At 41.5% G+C, this 23,627-nt stretch overlaps 1 protein-coding gene across 1 annotated transcript in view; it reads right to left on the bottom strand.

Annotated features, from left to right (window-relative positions):
* Positions 1 to 17,547, bottom strand: part of LOC129724553 (uncharacterized) — a 37,592-nt gene extending 20,045 nt beyond the window's left edge. Inside the window, exons 1-4 of the mRNA XM_055679541.1 lie at positions 17,299 to 17,547; positions 1,640 to 1,725; positions 1,369 to 1,411; positions 976 to 1,072 (exon numbers count right to left, since the gene is read on the bottom strand). Coding sequence (XP_055535516.1) covers positions 976 to 1,072; positions 1,369 to 1,411; positions 1,640 to 1,725; positions 17,299 to 17,356 — 284 coding nt within the window. The 5' untranslated portion in view covers positions 17,357 to 17,547. The remainder of the gene's footprint in view (positions 1 to 975; positions 1,073 to 1,368; positions 1,412 to 1,639; positions 1,726 to 17,298) is intronic.
* Between the last annotated feature and the right edge of the window lie 6,080 nt (positions 17,548 to 23,627).

The following is a 23,627-nucleotide window of genomic DNA, read 5'->3' as shown; positions in this document are numbered from 1 at the left end:
CCAGGTATCCAGATTTAGCTGGATTATCCAGATTTTTGAACATGTATCCAGGTAGCAGCTTTGATGTCCAATTATCCAGATTTTTCATGGATGATCCAGATTTTATCCGGATTTTATTTTCTCTGTTCCGCAAAAAGGTCATCACTTCAATTTTGGCGCGAAATTTTGCAATTTTGTCACCTCAAATTTTGCGTACCCCAAGACTTTTATTTGAAAAATTAACCTTTCACCCCACGAAATGACTGCCAGATTTTTTCCAGATTTTTATTTTGCCTTTTCCAGATTTTTGAAAAAATGACCTGGCAACGCTGAATACACGTCGTGCCGTGTTTCAGATATGCCACTCAGTGTAGAGCGTGGTTTGGACATGGCTGATGGCGACTTCCAGTTTCTGAAAAACAGCCCAAAATCACAAAATGCAATCCAATATGAGTATTTCCGTTCTGTGCGTTCTCATAATAATAAAGTTTTTAAAGTGATGATGGACGTATAAGATGTGAAATATTTTTGAAGTGAGGTGAGCTAATATTGCAATGACTTAAAAAATGATTCCTAATTTTGAATCCATTGATCCCGAGCAACGCCGGGAACGTTCAGCTAGTATCAAAATATATCCCAACATGAACCGTTGGTGTGTGTGAAACAACAAACAGCTTTTTGATTAGACGTCATTAGAGGTGGGTTTCCCCGAATACAAAAATAAAATCACAGCGATGTAATTTAACTGTCGATGATAATATGATGATAATAAGCTCACTGCCAAACTTAACACGGCATATGGAGCGACGTGGTCAAAAAGCTCGATGACTAACCTTGTGCACTCACAAGACTGACAGCCGAACCGGTTTCGCGTTAAGTTTGTTTACTTTTAAGACGACATGATGGCGCGGTTTGGCTCTAAACACGAGGCCAGTTCGAACAACTTGACCAGTACAATTTGCTCACAGCATCCAAAGAATTTCTATCGCTACTTACCCGGTACTGGTGATGCTCGTCTGAACACCCTGGAAGTTTCCCTGGCCGGTGGGAATCTGCGGGAATTGCGGGAACTGAATCGGAAAACCGAAGTTTACTGTTACGGGACGGAGCGAGAGAAAGAGGAGAAATTAATTAACTCATTCGATCAAAACAATGCAGGCAATTAGAGAATACTGAGCAAAACAGTTCAGCGCGGTGCGGAAATCAGGCGATAATGGTCTTCCAAAGTGGAAATCCCACTTGTGACGTGCCTAAACGAGTCCATTTAACTTTCGAATCAAGTTCAGAGAGTTAGAGTAGCTTATCGGAACGCTCGCACTTTGATTTTTAAAGTTGCTGCAGTATTCCATATTGCGGGAATGGTAGTATTAGGCTAAACACGATAATTACCTCCTCCCAGTTGAGCAGCTCTTCTCGTGCGATGAAATATTGGCTAAGGAAAGTAGGAGAATAGAAAAACAGAACAAAACAAAGATTACCAAAAAAATTTTTTTTTCTCGGAGCAAACTAAACGGAAGAACTCGATCGGTGCGAGCTGATCTGCAATTAGGTTTCTCCTCCCGCATATTTAATTTCCATAGAGTAAACAACAGGCAAAATCAGACCAACAAACAGCGCAATTCAAATTCTGGAATATACTGCCTATGCTTCTGTAGCTTACCGGAAGATTATCGATGTAGGTCAGCGGTGATCGGTAACCATTCTCGTCGATTTTGTAGAAAGCCTTCGGGATGTAGTAGCCGAACTCTGTGAGGCAGTTGTAGAAAAGAAAAAAAACCCGATATAATGTTGGCAAACTGAACGCACAAGGGAAATTCGCTAATTTTGAACCGCACATCAGCACCATTACTTTGTTGTGTTTCCCTTTTTATTTTCTTCTATTTGTTTTGAGTGTTAAAATAACAGCAATTTTGGTATCGTACTGTAAAGGAAAGCGCGGAAAAATGGATGATGGAGAGAATGGAAACTCCGCATGCAATGAGAAAAGCGTACGAAAAGGTGTGCTTTGCTGAGTTATTGATGGATTTTCTGGTGAACGGCTGGTCACTAAGGTGTGAATATTTTTTGGCGATGATTTATTATCCAATGTTTTATTGGTTAGTTGTTGGTCAAGTTTCTCTCTTTTCAGGAGAAGCGTGAATAATACATTCTATCTTCAGTTAGCTTTATAATCAGTTTTGAAACAAAGAACGGTGAATATTTTTAATAAAATTGTAAAAACAATAACATCAATAGTATATCATTCATATCACCGAATAAATTGATACTATTCAACTGTATTCGCGGACTGCTTTTTCAAAATAGATGCCATTGTGAAATCCTGTTGATTATGTTCTCGCAATTACTCTGGAGTCTTTTGACGTACTTCCAGAGTGGCTAGGGGCACCCAAATTTACAGGAACGGATAAAAAATTATAATCATTTATTTTTGATCAGTTTAATTTTTTTTCGCTCTAGTTGACAGTGGACGCTGTTGGAACCCTAGCGCAAATTCGTTTGCCTTTGTCAATCAGTATAATTCTTATTATAATCTTCTGTGTAGTGTTACTAGACGCCCATGTCCAGACCGTTAAACAATGTTGTGAATTATCACTCGTGCTTATTTTTTCACAAGCCGGTTGCTCATATAAAAGCACAATTCTGCACAATTTTGTATGTCAAACTTGAAGCACATTCCTGCAAATTATCCGTGAATCAGTCAATTTGTACTTGTTGCAATTATAAAATGCTTATCGCAAAGTCAATTCCCATTTTTTGACTCGTAAAATGATATTGGCTAGACATGAATGTATTTCGAAAATTTATTATTGATTTACACGTTTGCTCTTCCATCCATTTTTCAATTCCACTCCATTTCAGAAAAGATTTAGTAAAAAATTTTATGCAAAGCGATACAAATATCAGATGGTTCAATTGATTTCAATTGCGATAAAATTTGACTAGGGTATTGAACGTCTTCGTCAGTGGTTTTCTTCGTCAGTTTTTCTGCAGCAATCTTATGCAAAAGGGGGCCGAAGAAACCCACTGACGAAGACGTTCGATACCCTATTTTAATTTGACTCTCAATACCAACGCTATACACGCTACGAGCTCGTAGCAATATTATAGAGCCCGCTTTGTCAAGCGATTGGTTATGAGTTCGAATCTTAATAGCATCAGACCATCCGGTGTTGGAGGAGGGGCTTTTAAGAGCGGATCTATTACCAGTTGGGAGGGAGCTCCCAACCCCCTTCTTGACCCTTCCCAGACGCTAAATTTCAGAAAAAAAATTCCGTACAGTTGAATGGATAATCTCTCCAGAGTCCAGGCAATAATTATGGCCGATATTTGGCAGGGTTTGCTAGGCGGGGCATCGCCCGGTCTCCACCGAGACTGGTCGATGCTGGTAAAGGCGGCGCACAGGTTGGTACACCTTTTGCGACACCGACAGGGGAATTCCGAGTTGGGGCAAAGGCGGGCACGCCTAAGCCAGCACCAACCGGAACGGCGAAGACTGGTGGCAAGGTGGAAACACCTAAAACCGCCAAGGAGCGGAAACAGATATCTGGGGCTATGCTACTCTTTGCGGTAGAAAGCCACATGAATAAGTTCCCAAGCGTGGAGGCGGTGTCCGTACAACTTGATGAAATACTCAAGTTTACGGACGAACGTAGCAACATATCAAAAGACCTGAAACAATGTCTTCTGTTGTTACGTATGAACGTTTGCAGCGCGAAGTCCGAGCTTTCGCAAGCTTTTAAACGGGCTAACGATGCCGAAAGCAAGGCACTCGCACTAGAGGCGAGGCTCAACCAGCCTAAAAAAGGGAGTGCTGCAGCTGTGTCTAAATACACACAAACAGCTGCAGCATCGTTTGCCGAAGTCTGTTCAACTGAACCGACTGGCAAACGTGCGAGGGGCTCTCCGGGGGAAACGGCCCCCAGGACGCAACGAAGGCGGTTGTTCGGTGACAGCCAGGAAGCTGGCTCGTCGGTCCAGCCGAGCAAAGAACCGGCAAACGGCGAAGCCACGGATTGGACCACCGTGGTGAATAAGAAGCGGCAGAAGCGGCAGAAGTGGGAACGTCGCGCGAAGCGCGGCGACCGCAATAAGATGCCGCAAGGGGCGAGTAGGCGGAGCAAGGGTGACGCGCTCATTTTCAAGACCGATGCGTCTAAATACGCCGAAGTCTTGAAGGCCATGAGAGGCGAACCCAAGCTCAAAGACCTCGGCACGGACGTCAGGTCAATTCGTCGGTCACGCACCGGCGAGATGATCCTCGAACTCCGCAAAGAGGCGAAGGGCAAGGGCTGTGCCTATAGAAAGACGGCCCAGGAAGTGCTAGGCGAGGAGGTTCAAATCCGAGCCCTCACTCCTGAAGTGACTCTCCAGCTTAAAAACCTGGACGAGATCACCGAAGGGTGCGACATAGCACAAGCCTTCGAACGAGAGTGTGGAGTGGTAGTGACCGCAGAGGCAGTTCGTCTACGCAGGGGCCCGGCCGGCACCCAGGTTGCTACCATAAAGCTTCCACTAGCGGAGGGTAACAAGGCCCTGAAAAAGGCCACGTTGAAGGTGGGTAGGTCGGTCTGCCCTCTGGGCACCTTTCAACAGCCTGACGTTTGCTTCAGGTGCTTTGAGCGGGGGCCCGACAGGTCCAATTTATGCCACCGCTGCGGTGGCGCAGGCCACAAGGCACGGGACTGCGGTGCACCTCCCAAGTGTCTGGTATGCACCGGTAAACGGGACGCCAAACACGCCATGGGAGGCCCCAAGTGTCCGGCTGCACGGCCGGCTACTAAGCCGCAGGCCTGAGGGTGATACAGTTAAACCTGAACCACTGCTATGCGGCGCAGCAGTTGCTACACCAAGCGGCTGCTGAGTCGTTGTCGGACGTGGCCATCGTCTCGGACCCATACCGTATCCCAACCGGAAACGGTAACTGGGTATCGGACAAGTCTGGGAAGACGGCCATTTGCACGACATGCAGGTCCCCGGTTCAGGAGATTGTGTCGACCTCCAGAGAGGGGTACGTTATTGCCAAAGTGGATGGAGTATTCTACTGCAGTTGCTATGCTCCGCCAAGTTGGTCTACCGAAACGTTCGCGCAGATGGTCGATCAAGCAACCGTGGAACTGACGGGCCTACGGCCGTTGGTGGTTGCGGGTGACTTCAACGCTTGGGCTGTCGAGTGGGGGAGTCGCTGTACAAACCAGAGGGGCCAGGTCTTGTTGGAAGCTTTGGCAAAGCTCAACTTAGACTTGGCTAACGTTGGTACAAAATGCACCTACAGTAGAAACGGTGCCGAATCGATTATCGATGTGACGTTCTGCAGCCCGGGACTGATCACGAACTGGAGGGTAGACGACAGCTACACGAATAGCGATCACCAATCGATCCGCTATGAGGTAGGCGTGCGGAAGCAAGTAGCGAGTAGGGCCAATATTCCATCCTTCTACGGCTGGAAAACATTGCATTTCGATGCAGATGTTTTTGGGCAGGCAATTAGATGGAAGCACGAAGGGGGTGAACTGCTCCCGGATGTGGACCATCTAAATTCGATGCTGTCATGGGCGTGCGACGCCACGATGCCTAGGTCTCGTCCGCCTAGAGAGGGTAGGCCACCGACATACTGGTGGAGCGATACGGTAGCAGGCCTGCGCAATGCATGCCTCCGTGCAAGACGGAGGATGTAACGCGCACGTTCCGACGAGCAAAGAGCGGAACGCGGTGTCGCATTCAGATCCGCTGAGGCAACGCTTAAGAGCGCAATCAGAGCCAGCAAACGAGCCTGTTTCGAACGACTCTGCGCCAGTGCCAATTCGAACCCGTGGAGTGACGCCTACAGGATCGTTATGACCAAGACTAGAGGTGCGCTAGCCCCGGCCGAACAATCACCAGCGATGCTAGAAACGATCACTCAGGGCCTCTTCCCAAGCCACGAACCAAGTCCCTGGCCTCCGGCTGACGAGTCACCACCTACCGAGAGTGACGGCAGCCGTGCAGAGGCTGACGATGCGGTAAGGGTGACGGAAGATGAATTGATCGAGATCGCAAACTCCCTGAAGGTAGGCAAGGCTCCGGGACCAGACGGAATCCCGAACTTGGCCATCAAGACGGCCATCAAAGAAGCTCCCGGGTTGTTCAGGGCGGTCATGCAGAAATGCCTTGACGACTGCCTCTTCCCGGACGTGTGGAAGCGCCAGAGGCTGGTGCTGTTGCCGAAGGTCGGGAAACCACCAGGTGACCCATCGGCATACAGACCAATCTGCCTGCTGGACACGGCGGGCAAGGTGCTTGAGAGGGTAATCCTCAGTAGACTGGTGAAATATACAGAAAGTGAGAACGGTCTATCAAGCAACCAGTTCGGTTTTCGAAAAGGTAGGTCCACGGTGGATGCAATCCTCTCCGTCACCAGAACGGCTGAGGTTGCAATCCAACGCAAGAGGAGGGGCATTCGTTACTGCGCGATCGTCACGTGACGTGAAGAACGCGTTTAACAGTGCCAGCTGGGACTCCATAGCCTTAGCGCTACAGAGTCTCAAATGCCGACGTCGCTGTACGAAATTCTAGGCAACTACTTTCAGAATCGAGTGCTAGTGTATAACACAAACGAGGGTCAGAAAAGCGTTCCGGTTACCGCAGGTGTAGCGCAAGGTTCCATCCTGGGTCCGGTACTGTGGAACGCTATGTATGACGGCGTGTTAAAATTAACACTCCCTCCAGGGGTGGTGATCGTGGGCTTCGCCGATGACATAACTCTTGAGGTCTATGGCGAGTCTATTAGAGAGGTAGAGTTAAAGGCCGCGCTATCGATACGCGTAGTGGAAGACTGGATGCACTCCAGGAAACTGGAGCTAGCGCACCATAAGACTGAAGTTATTGTTGTAAATAACAGAAAGTCTGAGCAGGAGGCATCGATTAGTGCCGGTACATGCCCTATCGCCTCAAAACGCTCGTTGAAGCTTCTGGGGGTTATGATCGACAACAAGCTCACGTTCGGGAGCCACGTCGATTATACCTGCAAGAAAGCTTCCATGGCTGTGGCAGCGCTATCTCGCATGATGGCAAACAGCTCGGCGGTTCGTAGCAGCAGGCGCAAAGTCCTTGCTAGCGTGACCACGTCCATACTCAGGTATGGAGGACCAGTGTGGTCCAAGGTATTGAGTACCTCGTGCCATCGCGGCAAACTCGAGAGTACGTACAGGCTAATGTGCCTAAGGGTCGCGTGCGCATACCGAACAGTGTCGTACGAGGCGGTTTGCGTCCTGGCTGGCATGATGCCCATCAGCATCATCGTCAAAGAGGATGTAGAGTGCTTCGACCAACGCGACAAGAGAGGCATTCGCAACACCATACGGTCATCCTCAATGGCCAGGTGGCAGCGGGAGTGGTCCAACACTACAAAAGGTAGATGGACACACCGACTCATTCCAGAGTTAGCAGGCTGGATTAATAGGCGCCATGGGGAAGTAACCTTCCATCTGACACAGATCCTGTCAGGCCATGGCTGCTTTAGACAGTACCTGCATAGGTTCGGGTACGCCGAGTCCCCTATGTGCCCCGCTTGTACGGGTGCGGAAGAAAGCGCAGAGCATGTGTTCTTCACATGTCCGCGCTTCGAGCGGGTACGGTACGAAATGCTGGCAATAAGTGGGATGGACACCACGCCAGAGAATATAGTGCGTAGGATGTGCGAAAATAGGGAAATCTGGGATGCGGTCATCACGGCAGCATCACAGATCGTTAGTATTTTGCAGGGCACCAATCGACGGGAAACCATCGACGTGCCCCAGTTAGTTAACGGTTAACTAACTGGCCTGTATAGGCTGCTTTGCTACCCATAGAGGTAAGTGCGAAAAGCACGATGGGCCCTCTCCCTGAAGTAATGCCTAACGGCGGTCCCGGGGAGACCAAGGGCTTTAGCTGTTCAGCTTAGGTTGCTCAGCATGGGTAAAAGCAGACAGGAGAGCAGTCGAATCTATATGAGTCACGTAGAGGGAAGGGTAAAAGTATAAAAATTAGTATCCGATTTGATTTATAGCCTGCGCACAGTGTTATTAAGGGGGTATTCAGTCAAAATAAAAGTAACAACATCTAATTGCAAGATATCAAATTTAGGTCTTCGGCAAGGTTGTAGAACTATAAAATTCATGATTTTTTCTCGAATACATTAAGTGGCTATAGACCACTGGGTCGAATCAAATGGCCTACTATCGGATACTCAATTTGGCTTCCGCCGTGCCAAAGGGACGAATGATTGTCTTGCGTTGCTTTCAACAGATATTCAGCTGGCGTATGCTCGCAAAGAACAAATGGCGTCTGCGTTCTTGGACATTAAGGGGGCTTTTGATTCCGTTTCTATTGACATTCTTTCGGGTAAACTTCACCGACAAGGATTTTCTCCAATTTTGAACAATTTTTTGCACAATTTGCTGTCCGAAAAGCACATGCATTTTACGCACGGCGATTTGGCAACTTTTCGCATTAGCTACATGGGTCTTCCCCAGGGCTCATGTTCAAGCCCCCTTCTTTACAACTTTTATGTAAATGACATCGACGAATGTCTGGCAAATTCATGCACGATAAGACAACTTGCAGACGACAGTGTAATCTCTGTTACAGGAGCCAAAGCTGCCGATTTGCAAGGACCATTGCAAGATACCTTGGACAATTTGTCTGCTTGGGCTTTACAGCTAGGCTCCAATATTTTGAATATGCAACAAAAATCTATTCTTTATTGCTTAACTGACCAGACAAAAAAGTGATCTTGAATCTATCAAAATCAAGTGAGAATAGGACCGCTTTCAAGAGATTTTTCAATCGGAAATTCAGTAACAATTCACAATCAATATAGCGAAAAAAATAAACTAAAAATCTCAAACATTGCTTAACAATTTTTTTTGGATCGTACACCCCGCGACTCTTGAAACCATTCCAACCAGCTAGTTGCATTACTTGATTATTTTCGTTAGAGTTAGAAACCGGATTTCTCTTTTTTTCGTACCGTTTATTTTACCTAACATTGCGAGTAATGCATATACATTGCGCTGCTTGCGAGATTAAGTACAATGTAGAAAAAAAAGTTTGATATATTCGTTAGATATTCGGCTTTCAACTCTGGCAACATTGGAATTCTTTTCAAAAAATAGGTACATAAAAAACGTTGCACGTATGCGGGTGTGCGGGTAGTATCATGAAAAGGCACTCTCACTATACCAGTATCGGAGAGAACAATTCTTCACCACGAGCACGTATGAGTGGTATAAGTGTAATAAAATTTCGAGTGTAAAATGCGTTTTCTCCACCGTTAGATGTCGATACTTAAAATAAAGAGATTTGTTCTCATCTTTGGTTCTTCAGTTGCATATCGGTCCTGTGGTATTGCCGAACTGTCATTTAACACAATTGAAGCAGTTTTTTATTCTACATTTCAAATTTGAGGACAACGGTAAACTTTTTTTGTAAATCACGTTTTGTTCAGAAAACTACACTATTTCAGCTGATACATAAAAATGAGAAAACCGTGTGAAACCTTAGGACCCAATTGGATTCTGTATTTTAAAAATTTCAATGTGATATTCACAACTAGATTTGCTTAGATTTTATTGATGAAACGAGGATACGGAAAACGAGACATTTGCAATTTTCCCTTCTATATCACACATCGTCTTGTAAATACTTCTGAAAACAAACAAAGACTCTGAGTCGCGGGAGAACACTTACGCAAGGACTGGCGAAATAATAATTCTCTCCAAAATGAAGCTCAGAATCGCCAACAAACTGTTCTAAAGGCCAAACAATGCTGAAATAGAAATTTATTCTCAAATGAAACACTGTACCGCTAAATAAAGTTTCCAAGAACTAGAAAAGGTGAAATAACAATTCAACCTCAATTCAAATTAATAAATCACAGTAAAACGCTGAAAAAATTTTGCCAATTACTGGGACTGTGTAAAAGATATCTTTGTTATGTCTCCGACAAAATTGTGTGTTTAGATCAATGGTTCCCAATTTTTTTGGCGCCGCGGCCCCTTCTACCAAATCTCAAAAAGTTTCGCGGCTCCCCCCAAAAAAAAATGCAGATACAAGTTTTGTATTACGAAACAATTTTTTTTTTTTCATTTTTCTGTCTCATATCGTCCTGCAAGGCTTATTTGTTTCACGTCTTGATCCTTACACGCAGAAAAGTTGACAATCCGCTTTCACAGAGGTCGCGGCCCCCTTGCCGGCCACGGATCTCCGGTTGGGAACCACTGGTTTAGATGACATACAATCATATGTTGAACATTGTTGCCTTCTCAATGTCACATTTTGCCTTTCTCCTAGAAAGGTAGAGTAATCACTGGAAAAACCAAAGGTATAAAAGTGCTCCAAAGGGTCCAATCTCGTATATCAATCGACTTAGTTTGACGAGCTGAGCATTTTCTGTATGTGTGTGTGTATGTGTGTGTATGTAACGCTCTCCCAATCTCACTCGATTTTCTCAGAGATGGCTGGACCGATCTTCATTAAATTAATTGCAAATGAAAGGTCTAGTTGCCCCATAAGACCCTATTGAATTTGATTGCAATCGGATTTTTAGTTTAGAGGTTATGTTTAAAAATGTGAAAATCACGAAACATCATCATCTCAGAAACTACTCAATCGATTTTAATAAAACTGGTTTTAAATGAACGAGCTACTTAAAAACCCCTTAACATTTGAATTTTATATAGATTGAGCATGTGGTTCAAAAGTTATGAAAAGAAACGTCTTCTGAAGACTGTTTAATTTCACTCAAGTTTCTCAGAGATGGCTGGACCGATTTCCACAAAATCAGTGTTATATGAAAGGTCTAGTTACCCCATAAGACCCTATTGATTTTTTTGCAATCGGACTATTACTTTGCCTGTTATGTTTAAAAATGTGAAATCTAGCTATGAAAAGAAACATATTCCGAAGAATACATAAACTCACTCACTTTTCTCAGAGATGGCTGAACCGATTTTCACGAAATTAGTGTCAAATGAAAAGGTCTAGCTACACCCACATTGAATTTTACTGTAATCGAACTGTAACTTCGTCTGTAATGTACCGAATGGTGAAAATCACGAAACTCATTATCTCAGAATGTACACAACCGATTTGATCAATAGTATTATCAGATGAACGGGCTATCTGGTTAAGGGTTATCTGGTGAATTATGATTAAACACGTGGTTTCAAAGTTTGGCTGCCCTATACGTTCCCATTTCATTTGATTGTAATCGAACTAAGCAACCGTTATGTATTAAATTGTTAATAAAACAACGAAAGTCTATTATCTCAAAGTTTAAACGACTTATTTGAACATTACTAGTGTCATACGAACGAGTCATCTCTTAAACTTACAAATAACAAACTTCATAACAATTTGATATGTGCTTCAAAAGTTATGGAAAGAAAAGAAATTCAAAGGCTATTTAAAACTATATCTGCTTTGATCAATATATGTGGCCTCAATATAATTTAAATGTGGTATCGTACCATTTGAATGTTCCCGGTATCGCTCGTGATTGAATTGTTCAAAATTAAGAGTCATTTCTTTTATTTCGCTATTTCTTGAGCATTTACATTACGTCAAATTTCATATTTTATACTTCAATTACAACATCATTATTTTAGAACCCAAAAAGTGAATACACGTTTATTGGATTGAAGCGTTCATGTAAATCTATTTTTACAATTAATAAGTTTGAATAAGAAAGGCTGGGTCTGACCGCTAGGTGGATTAATTTAGGTTTTTAGATAACGTTTGCTTTAAGAAAATGAACTTTTTTGGATGGTGATATAAAACTAAGACAAATACACCGGGTTCTCTTTTTGCACGGTTTTTCGAAATAACACGTTTTTTTTTACACAGAACGCATCCCCTGTGATATTCAAATCCGAAAATGAATATTCGAATAATATTTCAATATATCATTTGAAATACTTTAACCCCTGTTTCAAGAACCGTTCACCCAATCATCTTTTTGTCAAAGAGTGAATACCGATCATATTTTTAAATAAACTTATGGTTTTGTTAGAGAACCACGGACAAATTAGAAAAAACGTGTATTTTCCTAAAAATTAAAAAAAAATCGAGCTTGAAATAAAAATACCTTGAGAACCGATGCATTTAGAAGGTGCAGCCGGACTGGACCATATCGAGCCAGAGGGTTCGAGGTACAATCAGAGTGTGATGTGCTCGTGCATTATACTCGTGGTACAGTGTAGAGTATAGGTGAGGTTTTTTGTACACCTCTTTCAGGCACCTGTTTTACATAACTTGCAAAGGCTTTAACCGTGTCTTTGCGACAGCACTCCATATTGCCACCAGGTAATAAAGTTTGGATTGGACGAAAAAATAATACATGGTTTCAAGATCCAACAACAGCAGGAGTAATCAAAATATTCTTTCTTTTGGATACTCAAGTGATCAAAATATTCTACCTAATCTGTTTTGGCTGAAGAAACTATGACATCCGGGTGAGATCGAACGCTCAGATGTGGGCAGTGAAACATAACCTACCTCGTTTTTACCAAGTTGAACGATTTTCCGCGAAAAATCCTTGGAGCTATTCCATATCTTCTGTTTGTTCACACAGGTAAATCTAAGAAGAATCGTCTATGTAAATTAGGAACAGTAAAGATCTCAGTTTACTACCTTGAGGAACACCTACTGTTAAGTGCTTTTGTGAACTAGAACTACCATTCACCTAAGTAAATTGAGCTCTGTCGCTTAGATAGCTTCGTATTAAATCATTTGCGATTCCATTTACCCCAAGAACATTGAGCTTCTGGAGTAGTATCTGATGATCAATAGTGTCAAAAATCTTTTATTAGTTCTAGAAAAAGTGCTCCAACTATTTTCTGGGAGTCCAAAAGCAAAGCAAAGCTTTGGTGCTACATTCCGATTCGGAACTCGACCTTCTGTTCATTATACACAGACTTCGCAGCCAACTGTTAAGTGTACAGGACAATTGCGGGGCCAGCGCCGCGATCCTACTAACACTAACAGTCTCTCCCGAGCCGAGACTCGAACCTTCGACATCTGGCTTGTTAGGCCAGCATCGTACCTCGAGACCAGCTGGGAGGGTTTCTGGGAGTCCATCGCCTTATATATATATATATATATATATATATATATATATATATATATATATATATATATATATATATATATATATATATCATCATAAAGCTCACTCGTGGCTGTCAACGTACTTTATCCTGCTAGAAATCCGTATTGATTGTTGTACAACACCTCATAATTGTTTAGAAAGTCAGATAGTCTAGATATCAGCAACTTCTCCAATATATTACTGAGTATTGATAACACCGATATTAGCCTATAGTTATTCGCATCTGCCTTGATTCCTGACTTGAAGATCGGTGTCAATCCATCTATAGAATTAAGAACTTCCGGTGGTGATATTTTTTATTCTGGCTGCTTGTGCCAGAATCAAGATCTTCTATTTGTAATATTACTTCTTGGATTGTTATTGGTTGCAAAAAGATGGAAGAGTCTGCAGGAGTGACGTTGTAATTATTTATAACCTGACTGCTATGGACTGTCGGCCGTGCTGAAGAACTCGGCGGAGTAATTGGCAACCGCTGTACCACTGGATGCTGATCAATCTTTAATTCTATTTCACCAAGAGCTCCCTTTGTACGTTCATAACATGATTAACGTTCTTCCAGAATTCCTTTTAATTATCTAATCTATAATACCACTTCTTAAATTCACTCCTAACATGCTGAAATTTCTTTGAGATGTGTGGTAGAAGTTCTCGTAGTTGATTATTCACCGGCCGTCATCTACAACTTGCTAGGGCGTTCTGCATTTTACGGATCAGTGTCCAAAGGTCGAACGTCATCGGGCAGTATGCTTTTATTTTAACTTCAATAGACACCTTCTTAGGGTATTGGTTCATAAGGGTGTTGTGCAACTCCATCACATGTACTAATCGTTCTACTGCCGATCCTTACGGAATGTTTTGCATAGCGATCGGAAATGCTTCATGCAGCCTACCATAGACAACAATAATCTTTTCCAAATTTCCCTATTTTTTCAGATCCACCGTTGATAGAATCATGCTGTGATCGCTAATATCAGTTGCAATAGTTTCGTTTACGACATGTTTCATCGGCTTTGAGCAGAAAACATGATCAAATATGTTGTAATTAGCATGTCTTGTAAGAAGCGTGTTTGTCACTGCAAAATTCTAACAGTTCAAGAGATCTATATTTTCCCGGGTAATATAACTGTTTCTTAGATTTACTGATACATTATTGTCACCCACAATGACAGAAGAGGAAGTGAATCTTTCGGCTGCTAATACTCGATCCAACTTTGATTGATTTCTTTTGAAGGGACTTCAACCCCAAACGGTCATTCGTCCCTGTATCCAACTTTGACCAAGCTGCTGTGCAATCAAATGAAGGCGGTATATGTGCCAGAATTCGCAAAAACAGAATTTAAAAAATATTAAACTGAAAATAGCTGAAAACACTTCTGAATGTTAAAAGAAAAAAAAAATCCAGCACATAATTGCTTAAAAACGTTTCTTAAACAACCAGAGTTGGTGAAAAAAATTGATCCTGAAATAGACCCAGAATAGCCGAAAAATGCTTCTAAAGGCACCAGGAAGAGAAAAATTAATCAAATCCCATATTAAACTGCGGATCATTGAAACACTTTTCAAGAGGCCAGAATATATTATTTGAAAAGAGGCAAAAAACGAATAACTGAAAGCGTTTGATAAAACTATGAACTCGCTATAAAAGAACGCCCCTAAAGGTCCGAAAAAAACAGAACAAAAACTTGATCCCAAATTCGGCAGAGAACCGCTGAAAAATGCTTGTGAAAGCCAGAAAGTGGGCAAGAGAATTTGGTCCCAAATTACGCACGAAATCACTCGAAAAAAAGGTTTCTATGTTTAGCTGCAATCTCTTTGATTTAGCAATCTGAATATCTGAGATATCTAATTATACTGCTATATAAAAACAGCTGAAAATTTCCCAACAATCCTTTTAGATATTCACGTTAAAAATAATATTTAATTCATTGCTAATTTATTTTCCAAATATCATGCAGACTCGAACATTTTAAGAGAAACTTCGCGTTCAACAGTCAAAGTCACCCTCATCGCTGCTGGAAATCGCCTCCAACCACTAACAAACGATTAATTGATCATCTGAAATCCGGTTTAAGCCGTCTAAGTTTGCCATTTGAAGCGCTTTTATCGACGGTTTTTTTTTGTTTCTCCAAAGCATCAGCACATCTAAAAGTTGACCTTATATAAGATTCATTTATCGGAACTCGTAATCAATACTAGTCAGGTGGTATGCAAATTTCTAAATTCAAAAAACTCGCACTTTGCTCTCCTGAGTGACCCACCGCTTTTTTATAACAGTTCATATAGCCGCTGTTCAAACGATACCCTCGACCGGAATTAGGCCAGGAACCGTACGGCACAGGGGAAAGCTGAGTGGGATAAACCGCCAAACGCCGAGTGGAAACCGCAAATGACCGCTTGTTCTTCAGTACACTCCCCCCACAATTATGGAACTCCCACAATTACGGATCACTTTTGTGTCTGAAGTTGTTTAACTCAGTTAAAATAACGGTTCAAAGGCATGTAACATTTTTGCAGTAAAATATGCCATATTTGCTAGCTTTGAACACGGAAAACATCGTTCTTATTCCTAGATTAATGTGTTTTTTATAAGCGTAAAATATTGTCTTCCAGAATCTATCAAAATGTTTGCCGTTTTTCTCAATCAGCGTAAGAAGCACGCTCATCATACATAAGGTTCATATGGGATATAATCGCTAATTCTCATGCAAAAAATAACTCATACACAAAGATCAAGGTAAGTTCTTCACGATTCATCAAAATGTTGATGGTTGATAACGATTTTTCTGTAAAAACTAGTTATTTTCTAAGTGTTCCATAATAGGGACCGAGACAAGATAGTTCTCTATAAATCTGGAACACTCCGATTCAAATGTGATTTTCACCACTTAAAACACCCTCTCAACTTCTTATAAGCTCCAAACGGAAGCTAAACAGTGCTGAGCTTTTGAAAAATATTTTTCCCAAGGCACGAGGGACAGGAAAGCTACGTAAAGCGCGAAACTGTTATGATGTACCGTATACAATGGTTCATTTCTACCTTCGGGAGCGACAGACCTGAACTCTCGATATAATTGCAACCTCAAAAGCCACATAAAATTTGACCAGGCCATGCGGGATCTTTAATACGATTTGAAATATGTTATTTCTTCAAATTACATAATTTGAATAAAGTTTATTGAATGAATTCGTTGCCAAAAGCTGTTTTTAATATGCTGATCCATAATATGATGCGAATTGTCTCATAATTAGAACCGCTCTCAAAAGTGATCCATAATTGTGTATTTGGTGAGTTATGAAATAAATATATTTTCTGAGAAATATTCACAAAACATTCAAAAATATACTCAATAAAGTGAAGGATTACATATTTTTGTGACTGAAAACATTTATAGATTACTTATAAACAATAAAATTGGTCAGAAATGATATTTTGAATTCATACATCTTCTTAAGTGATCCATAATCGTGGGGGGACTGTAGTTGCAAATTGGGCATTTTGCGTCTAAGTCATTTTGTACTACAAAAAAAAGCATTAAAAAGCTAACACAGCATTAAAATTAAATAATAATACTAAAGAAGCATTTTTCATTGGTAATCGAATGTTTCCTGTTTGAATCATCTGTTAATTGAGATGCCTTGAACCTAGAGGATGCATCAGACAAAAGATTGCATCATTGGCTGCAAGTACATTCTACAGAAAGCATTCGTTTCTACGGCGGCTCACTAAGTTAAGCGCCTCTGCAATCATCAACTTATTGTTGTTGATTTCATTCTGTGAGTTTCCGCCAAGGTAAGGCCATCAAGAATACAGACAGCATTACCGTTCACTGTCAATGTCACAAATACTTCCACAAATAAGTATTCGTATTATACAATGAAATGAATCTTTGGTAGTTCTTGCTGACGTCCCACAGTTTGGGAAGGTAAACAAGCTAAAGTGGCATATAGTTATCACTGCCATCCGCGACTTATGTCCACCAAGCAGAAGTCGGAAGAACTCACAAACGGCTCGACAAGCAAACCGGCTCGACGATTGTCATTCACACCATTATTCCATTAGCGTCTTTTTGAGCGCACCGTCTTCCCGAGGTGAAATCTTTTCCAAAACAGTACCTTGCTACAAAACCGTATACGGTGCAAACAATGTTTTTTTTTTTGTCTTTCTGCTACAGGTCTGATGAAAGCATTCCTACCTGCACTGGCAGCAACGGCCAGAACGACAACACCAAGCAATGCTCCTAGATATTTCATCTTTAATGCGTCTTAAGACCACTAAGCTGCTTCTCAACTTCAATCACACCGTGCAGTGAATCACCCGCCCGTCACACGACAATATATCACACACCGTGGAGAAATCACAAAGAGTCACGAAAGGATACACAGCGAGCTCCGTACTGTTCGGCACGCGGCGAAATAATGCGATGCGAATTTCGGTGGGTTTAAACTTTATACAAACACATATCACGTAGCACTAACTATTCCTGCCGAGCGCGAGCCATGATCCAGCCATGGCTCAGCCTCTGCACACTCGGCTGATCTCACGGCTCGATACCCAAAGAAGAGCTGTGCGGATGGATGTGCAGAGAATGAAAGAAGCGACGAACCCGCTCGGACGAACCCGACCCCGCGCGAGCGCCGGTCCATCCACCGGCACACATCGTCGTGACTTTTATTATGATTACTGTAGGCTGAGAGCTGCGGGTTGAGTCGTAAATTCAATAGAAATCTGCAAAATACTTGATTTTTATTTTGGTTGTCTCGAAAGTAATTAAGAAGGTTGTGATCAACTGACGATAACCTAATGATCCTCCTAATGGTCCGAAATCCTATTGAAACGATTTTCTGCGATATGTAAAGCAATAGGCAAATGTAGTAATGAACAATCTATCTTTCTACTTTTCAAAAATTATATATTTTATCAGGTTCGACATGAATGTATTTGAAAGTATCGTTTTTTATGATCATAGAGTTTGGAACATGATCGGAACAAAAAATGTAGGTATCATGAAAGGACCAGTTTACTTTTGAGAATTCAAGCGCTTCGCGAGCTGATTTCTACATGCATGTTTTTTCGGTGTAGCGTTTTATTACCAATACAGTAAATGCCAAAGTCAAATAGCATTTATTTCAAAATTCTTTTCACGATATTATTTCTATTAATCTATGTATAACGCCAGATGAGGTGATCTACATTTAATGAAATAATGTTGCCTATTTCAAATGCCTTCCGAAACATAAATCACATTGTTGTTTTGAGTTGGTAACAGTGAAACGTCTGCGATATCCAAGAAACACAGTTAGAAAAAGTGCCAAAGTATATGTCGAATCGCATATAAGAAATTGAATCAATCGTTTATGATAGAAAATTCCATAACATCTTACGCAAATTTAAATAATATTGCGTATATTTTGCAACGACATCGTGGTTTTCGTCGGGGTAATCGAAAATTAAATAAAAAATATATGTGGCAATCCATATACCACGTGGACAGCTTTGGGGGGGGGGGGGGGTTGGCTAATGTCCACGGTCCATACAATTTTTTAAGAATTTATATTGGCAGTTGTCCACGGAGGAGGAGGGGGGGTCAAAATCATTAAAAATCTGTCCACGTGGTATGTGGATGGCCCATATGGTACTCAACGTGTAATATTTAGAAATTTTACTGTGTAAAGCTCATTACGTGTAAACACATCGGATTATTCTAATTTGTTTGCAGTTTGATAAAGAATCGTGACTCTCTTTAGAAACTATGAACCTATTTCATGTTCACTTGCCTATGAATAACGCTAGATAGAAATATAAATCACAATACTGGTTCGAATGCAATTTTTGCCCTTTCACTCGCGTTGTCTGGCAAGGAGGTCCCCACTTCAAATTTTGCACAAAATTTTGCAATTTTGAGACATAAAATATAACATAACGTATGCGACAAAAAAATTGATTTTTTCGGATGGTTGTAAAAAAATAACTAAAACAGATAATTGAGTTCGACAATTTTTTTATGTAAGGTAACTATGTTAGCTAACTCGCAAAACAAATTCTAATTCCTTACGTGCGGCCTTCCGGCAGTTAACCGGAACATTCACCATAGCGGAAGAAAACATGCGTGTAGGTATGTTTTCAGGTCCTTTCTTCGTTTTATTTGTCAATTACTTATCAGTTTTCGCCACAAAATTGTTGGAGTAGATCTTGCGCTTTGGGTTTGCCAAGAAATCCTCGATGAAGTGCAACTTGGGGACTCTTGGCGGGTTCGCCAGCTTGGGTATCACATCGATGTTCAACCGCTTCACCTCCCTCAACGATCGCTTCGAGTAAAGGGGCCGACACCAGATCTGGTCAAACACCGCGGCTTCGCCCTTATGGTATTTCTTGATAAACTACGCAGTCCGGAGCGAAAGAAGAGCAACTTTGACACCCCCTTGTCGCTGCTTGTCAGCCACAGCAGCACCTTCTTGGGGAACTTGGTGTGTGAAATGAACTTCACCTCGGTGCTCACTTGCTTCGTGGGGGAAATAATATACGAAGTGCCTTGCCAGTCGTGCCATCTAGGGTGCGATAGGTTTCATTACCATTACCAGCACCACGTCGTGATTTACCGGGAAAATCGACTTGATTATCTTATTCAGGCGCCGCCGCTGCGTCATTGCCTACTGCTTCGAGACTAGTGGACGAGACTGCCGCTTCCTGACATGTATGTCCATGTTCGCAAACCATGTTAGAAAATAAATTGCAATGAAAGTAGTCATATAAGTGTACTACAAGCACATTTCGAAAACAAGCACGATTTTGCTGGTTTAACGAAGCAGGCTAAAATGCGCCATCAGATGATAAACAAAACGCTTGCAGTGTAACCAATATCACACCAACTTTTGTTATCGTATATCTAACAACGTTTTCTAGTTTTGTTAATATTTTATGTACAGATAACGTTGAAACTATGCGAGAACAATTTAATTATTCAAACGAAAAAACAACTCTTTTTATAGGTTAAATATTATTTTTTTATCATCAATTTATAATCAATTAAAACTGCCACTGTTAAAAAAGATTGTCGATCTAGTTACACTGCGCTTAACAACACATTTGCGCATGCGCTGTTTAGCAGCTGTCATAGCAACAGATTTGCGCATTGCTGTAGGTTAGTACTCGAGATGTATTTGGCTTGCTGTCATGCAGTTATGTAATACTTCACATAATATCGGTACTTGTCCTATAATAGCCTTAAATTTTTGCGCTTTTCTGGTGTCATGGACAGGCCCGTAGCTACCGGGGGGGCTAGGGGGGTTTAGCCCCCCACGCGTTTTCATTGCACCACCACGCAAATTTCTCATATATTTGATTGATACTAGGTAAAAAAAACCAAATGAAACATCTGAAATATGACCAATAAGCATTATTGAATTGTCTCCAGTAGTAGTTCATTAAATCTAAAAAAAAAAACAAGTTCAAGTCCGAACAATCAAAACGGTCGAACTCATATGACGAAGAGGTTAAATTATTCTTTTGGTGAGCCCGCTTGATTCGCGGCGAAGTTGAAACTGACGATCAGCATACTTCCGTTTCGGATGTCCGAACCAGCGTCTGGCAGTGAAAATGACAGTTTTTTTTTAAATGTGTCATTTTAATGAGAGAACCAATCACAGTTTTATATGTTTGATTACATAAGAACAATGCAAAACAAGTTTTGCTGCAAAATTTGACCAGTTTTTCCAGAAGATTTTATTGTTCACTTTTTGTTTTCTTGGATTGAAAAAATCGTGGGCAAAAAATGACACACATAACTAGTTTTTTCAAATATTCAATATTCAGACAGTATCTAAACTTCCTGCAGTGTGCTTCTTGTGATTCATGTTTATGTTCAGTTCAATTTATTTCCGTTACCTAGCCCGGACAACTATGTTACAGTTCGGTCCAAAATAAAACCGGACATAAACATTGATCAAACAATGCGAATCGTCAAATTTAGAATTTGAGCTAACGGTTGAATCGCTCCATTCTTTCTTCGCGAATAGAAACTCTCAGTATCGTCGATTTTGAATAAGGTGACCCTCGAAGATGGGTTTCAAACGCTGCAACTCCTTCAATGCATTTATTGTTTCAGATTATAACTTTTTAGAACTCTCTTCTGTTTTTAGTTTTTCGAACGTTGTGTAGATGGCTCTAAAAAGTGTCATATAATCGTTGTATTCCATCACTCGTCCCTGCATTGCTTCTCTTGCTGGTTTGATCATTTATTTAATAAATATTGAATTGGTCGAATAGCGGGTTCGTCACTGTAAGGCAGAAATTATAAAGTTTTTATCCCTGCTTTTTTCAACGATACGCACATTCGCAGCTTGGTTTTTATTCGGAATATATACCCGGAAAACCAGATTTTCGAAAATAAGAAAATTCTTACGGGACTCCACTAACGCTTATTTGAAAATATATAGATGACCTTCTGAATCTTTTGGTGCTAAAACTATCGACATAGGAGGAAAACTGCAAAACTTATAAGAATTTAATTTGCGAGTACCCGGGTACTCCGTTGGACGCGTAAAGGTACTTTTTTGTCGAGCACATGACGGTTTTAAACGGCTTTCCTTCCAAAAAAAAACGTTTAATTAAAAAAATTCTCTGAACGGTGTACCGGCCGAACTGTTGAATATCGGGAGCGAACTGCTGTATAGTATAATTCACCAGATTATCCTGAGGGTATGGTCTAAGAAGAAACTACCTACGGACTAGTTAGAGACACTCGTTTGTCCTATCTTAAAGATAACGGTATTGAAATCAGGCAAAAACAAAGGATTATGGCTGATAAAATATGAGCTTTTTCTGCCATAGATACAAACTGGCTTGAAATCAAGACATCTTTTCTGTCCTGAAATACTCTTTGGTATCCTTTCTGGCCATTACAATGTACTAAGCCAATCTTGATAGTTGTCTTCCATGACGTATGTTTTATCGTCCATTACAACGCTTGACGTCAAAGAATCGCAATACAATTTTCGAGCAAGTATTTTTGCCATAAAATTCTGCAAATTCTGACTTTGTAAGTTGAAAGTGACGTTCTTATTTTTCGAGCCACAATTCGGATATTGAGGTCCGGATTCCTCTCCAAAATCCGAAATCTTCTTCACCTTTCTGTCCATTGAACTGTTCACACAACCAATGTTTTCGGTCGTGCGAATAGTAGGTTACTTCTTGGTTTCCTTGCGACACTCAAACGTTCAGAGAACCTTTTCAACACACCGTGGACTGTGTGTTGGGCAAATTAGGCCTTTTTGTAAGTTCGAGAGGTCCGTGTTTTCGGTACGGCTGTACAAGATCCGTTCGCGCACATCTTTTTCGTTCGTCAACATTTGGAGCACTGTTTACGAAATATCAAAACAAATCAAAGTAGGCGAAAGTATAGACTCCAAGCTATGTTTGAGTGAAAAGTAGTCAGCCTATACACCCTAGTACATACAGGTTCCCTAGTGAAAAGAGTCGCTCACAGCTTGAACATTGCAAGAGTTACACTGATTGAAAGGTGTCCGGGTTATTGCAGGTACAAATTCTAGACTTGACTGTGGCATTACTTTTCCTAATTTCGCTTATAAACTTCTTTCTCGTATCCTGTTTCATAGACTGAGACCGTTGCAGGAAATCTTTATTGGTAAATACGAGTGCCGTTTTTGAATAGGACGATCTACTACGGACCAGTTTTTCAAAACACGACTGATAGACACATTATCTGTTTATAGACTTCAAGGCGTCGAACGATTCAGTGAAACGCAACGAGTTATGGCAGATTATGTTCGAACATAGTTTCCCAATTCGAACACGCTGCTCAACATAGCCTTTAAATGTACCATATAAAGGCAGGTGTACAGTGGAGCTGATAGCAGACTGGGATACTGCGACACTTGGACTCATTATAAACACTGCCAAAGGAAGTATATGGTAGCTGTCAGAGAGGGTACATGTGAATACTTTTCGAAGTAGTTGTTGAAATTGTATATCTTGGTACACTCGTAACGTGTGTTAACGAGGGGAGCCGCGAGGTGAAGTGACGCATTGCAGCAGCAACTTAGGCCCCGCACGCGCACTTGGGGTTTTCGAGAATCAACGAGCACTTGAAGTTTTGGAAATGGGATGTGACGCAGGTACAAGAATCACGAGTTGCATGAAGTATACAATCGCGCTTTCAAGCTGATAAAACAGGGCAGATTACAGGCTGGCTTCATAGCACATATGACGGATTAGCGACTGCCATGATAATATTTAGCAGATACTTGGATACAGGCCGACGATCTCGAGGCAGACTTCACACGCGTTGCATGTGTGCTTTCAACAAAGTATCCAAGTACCGAGTGTAAGGGGCGACTGAAAAGAAGCAGCCCAGGACCGAGTGGCGTAGAGGTGAATTCTAAATTCGGCATAAGATCTCTATGATCTGTTACTCTGCTTACGAAAAAAAAACCGATATTATGAGCTTTTTCAGCATCCCTTGAACTGGAAGTCGCCATCTTGGGCTTTAAGCTTTGGACACCATCT

Source organism: Wyeomyia smithii, chromosome 2 (assembly GCF_029784165.1).
Source record: "Wyeomyia smithii strain HCP4-BCI-WySm-NY-G18 chromosome 2, ASM2978416v1, whole genome shotgun sequence".
Classification (NCBI taxonomy): domain Eukaryota; kingdom Metazoa; phylum Arthropoda; class Insecta; order Diptera; family Culicidae; genus Wyeomyia; species Wyeomyia smithii.
Note: the sequence above shows the minus strand (reverse complement) of the source record. Positions and strands in the feature narration are given on the sequence as shown.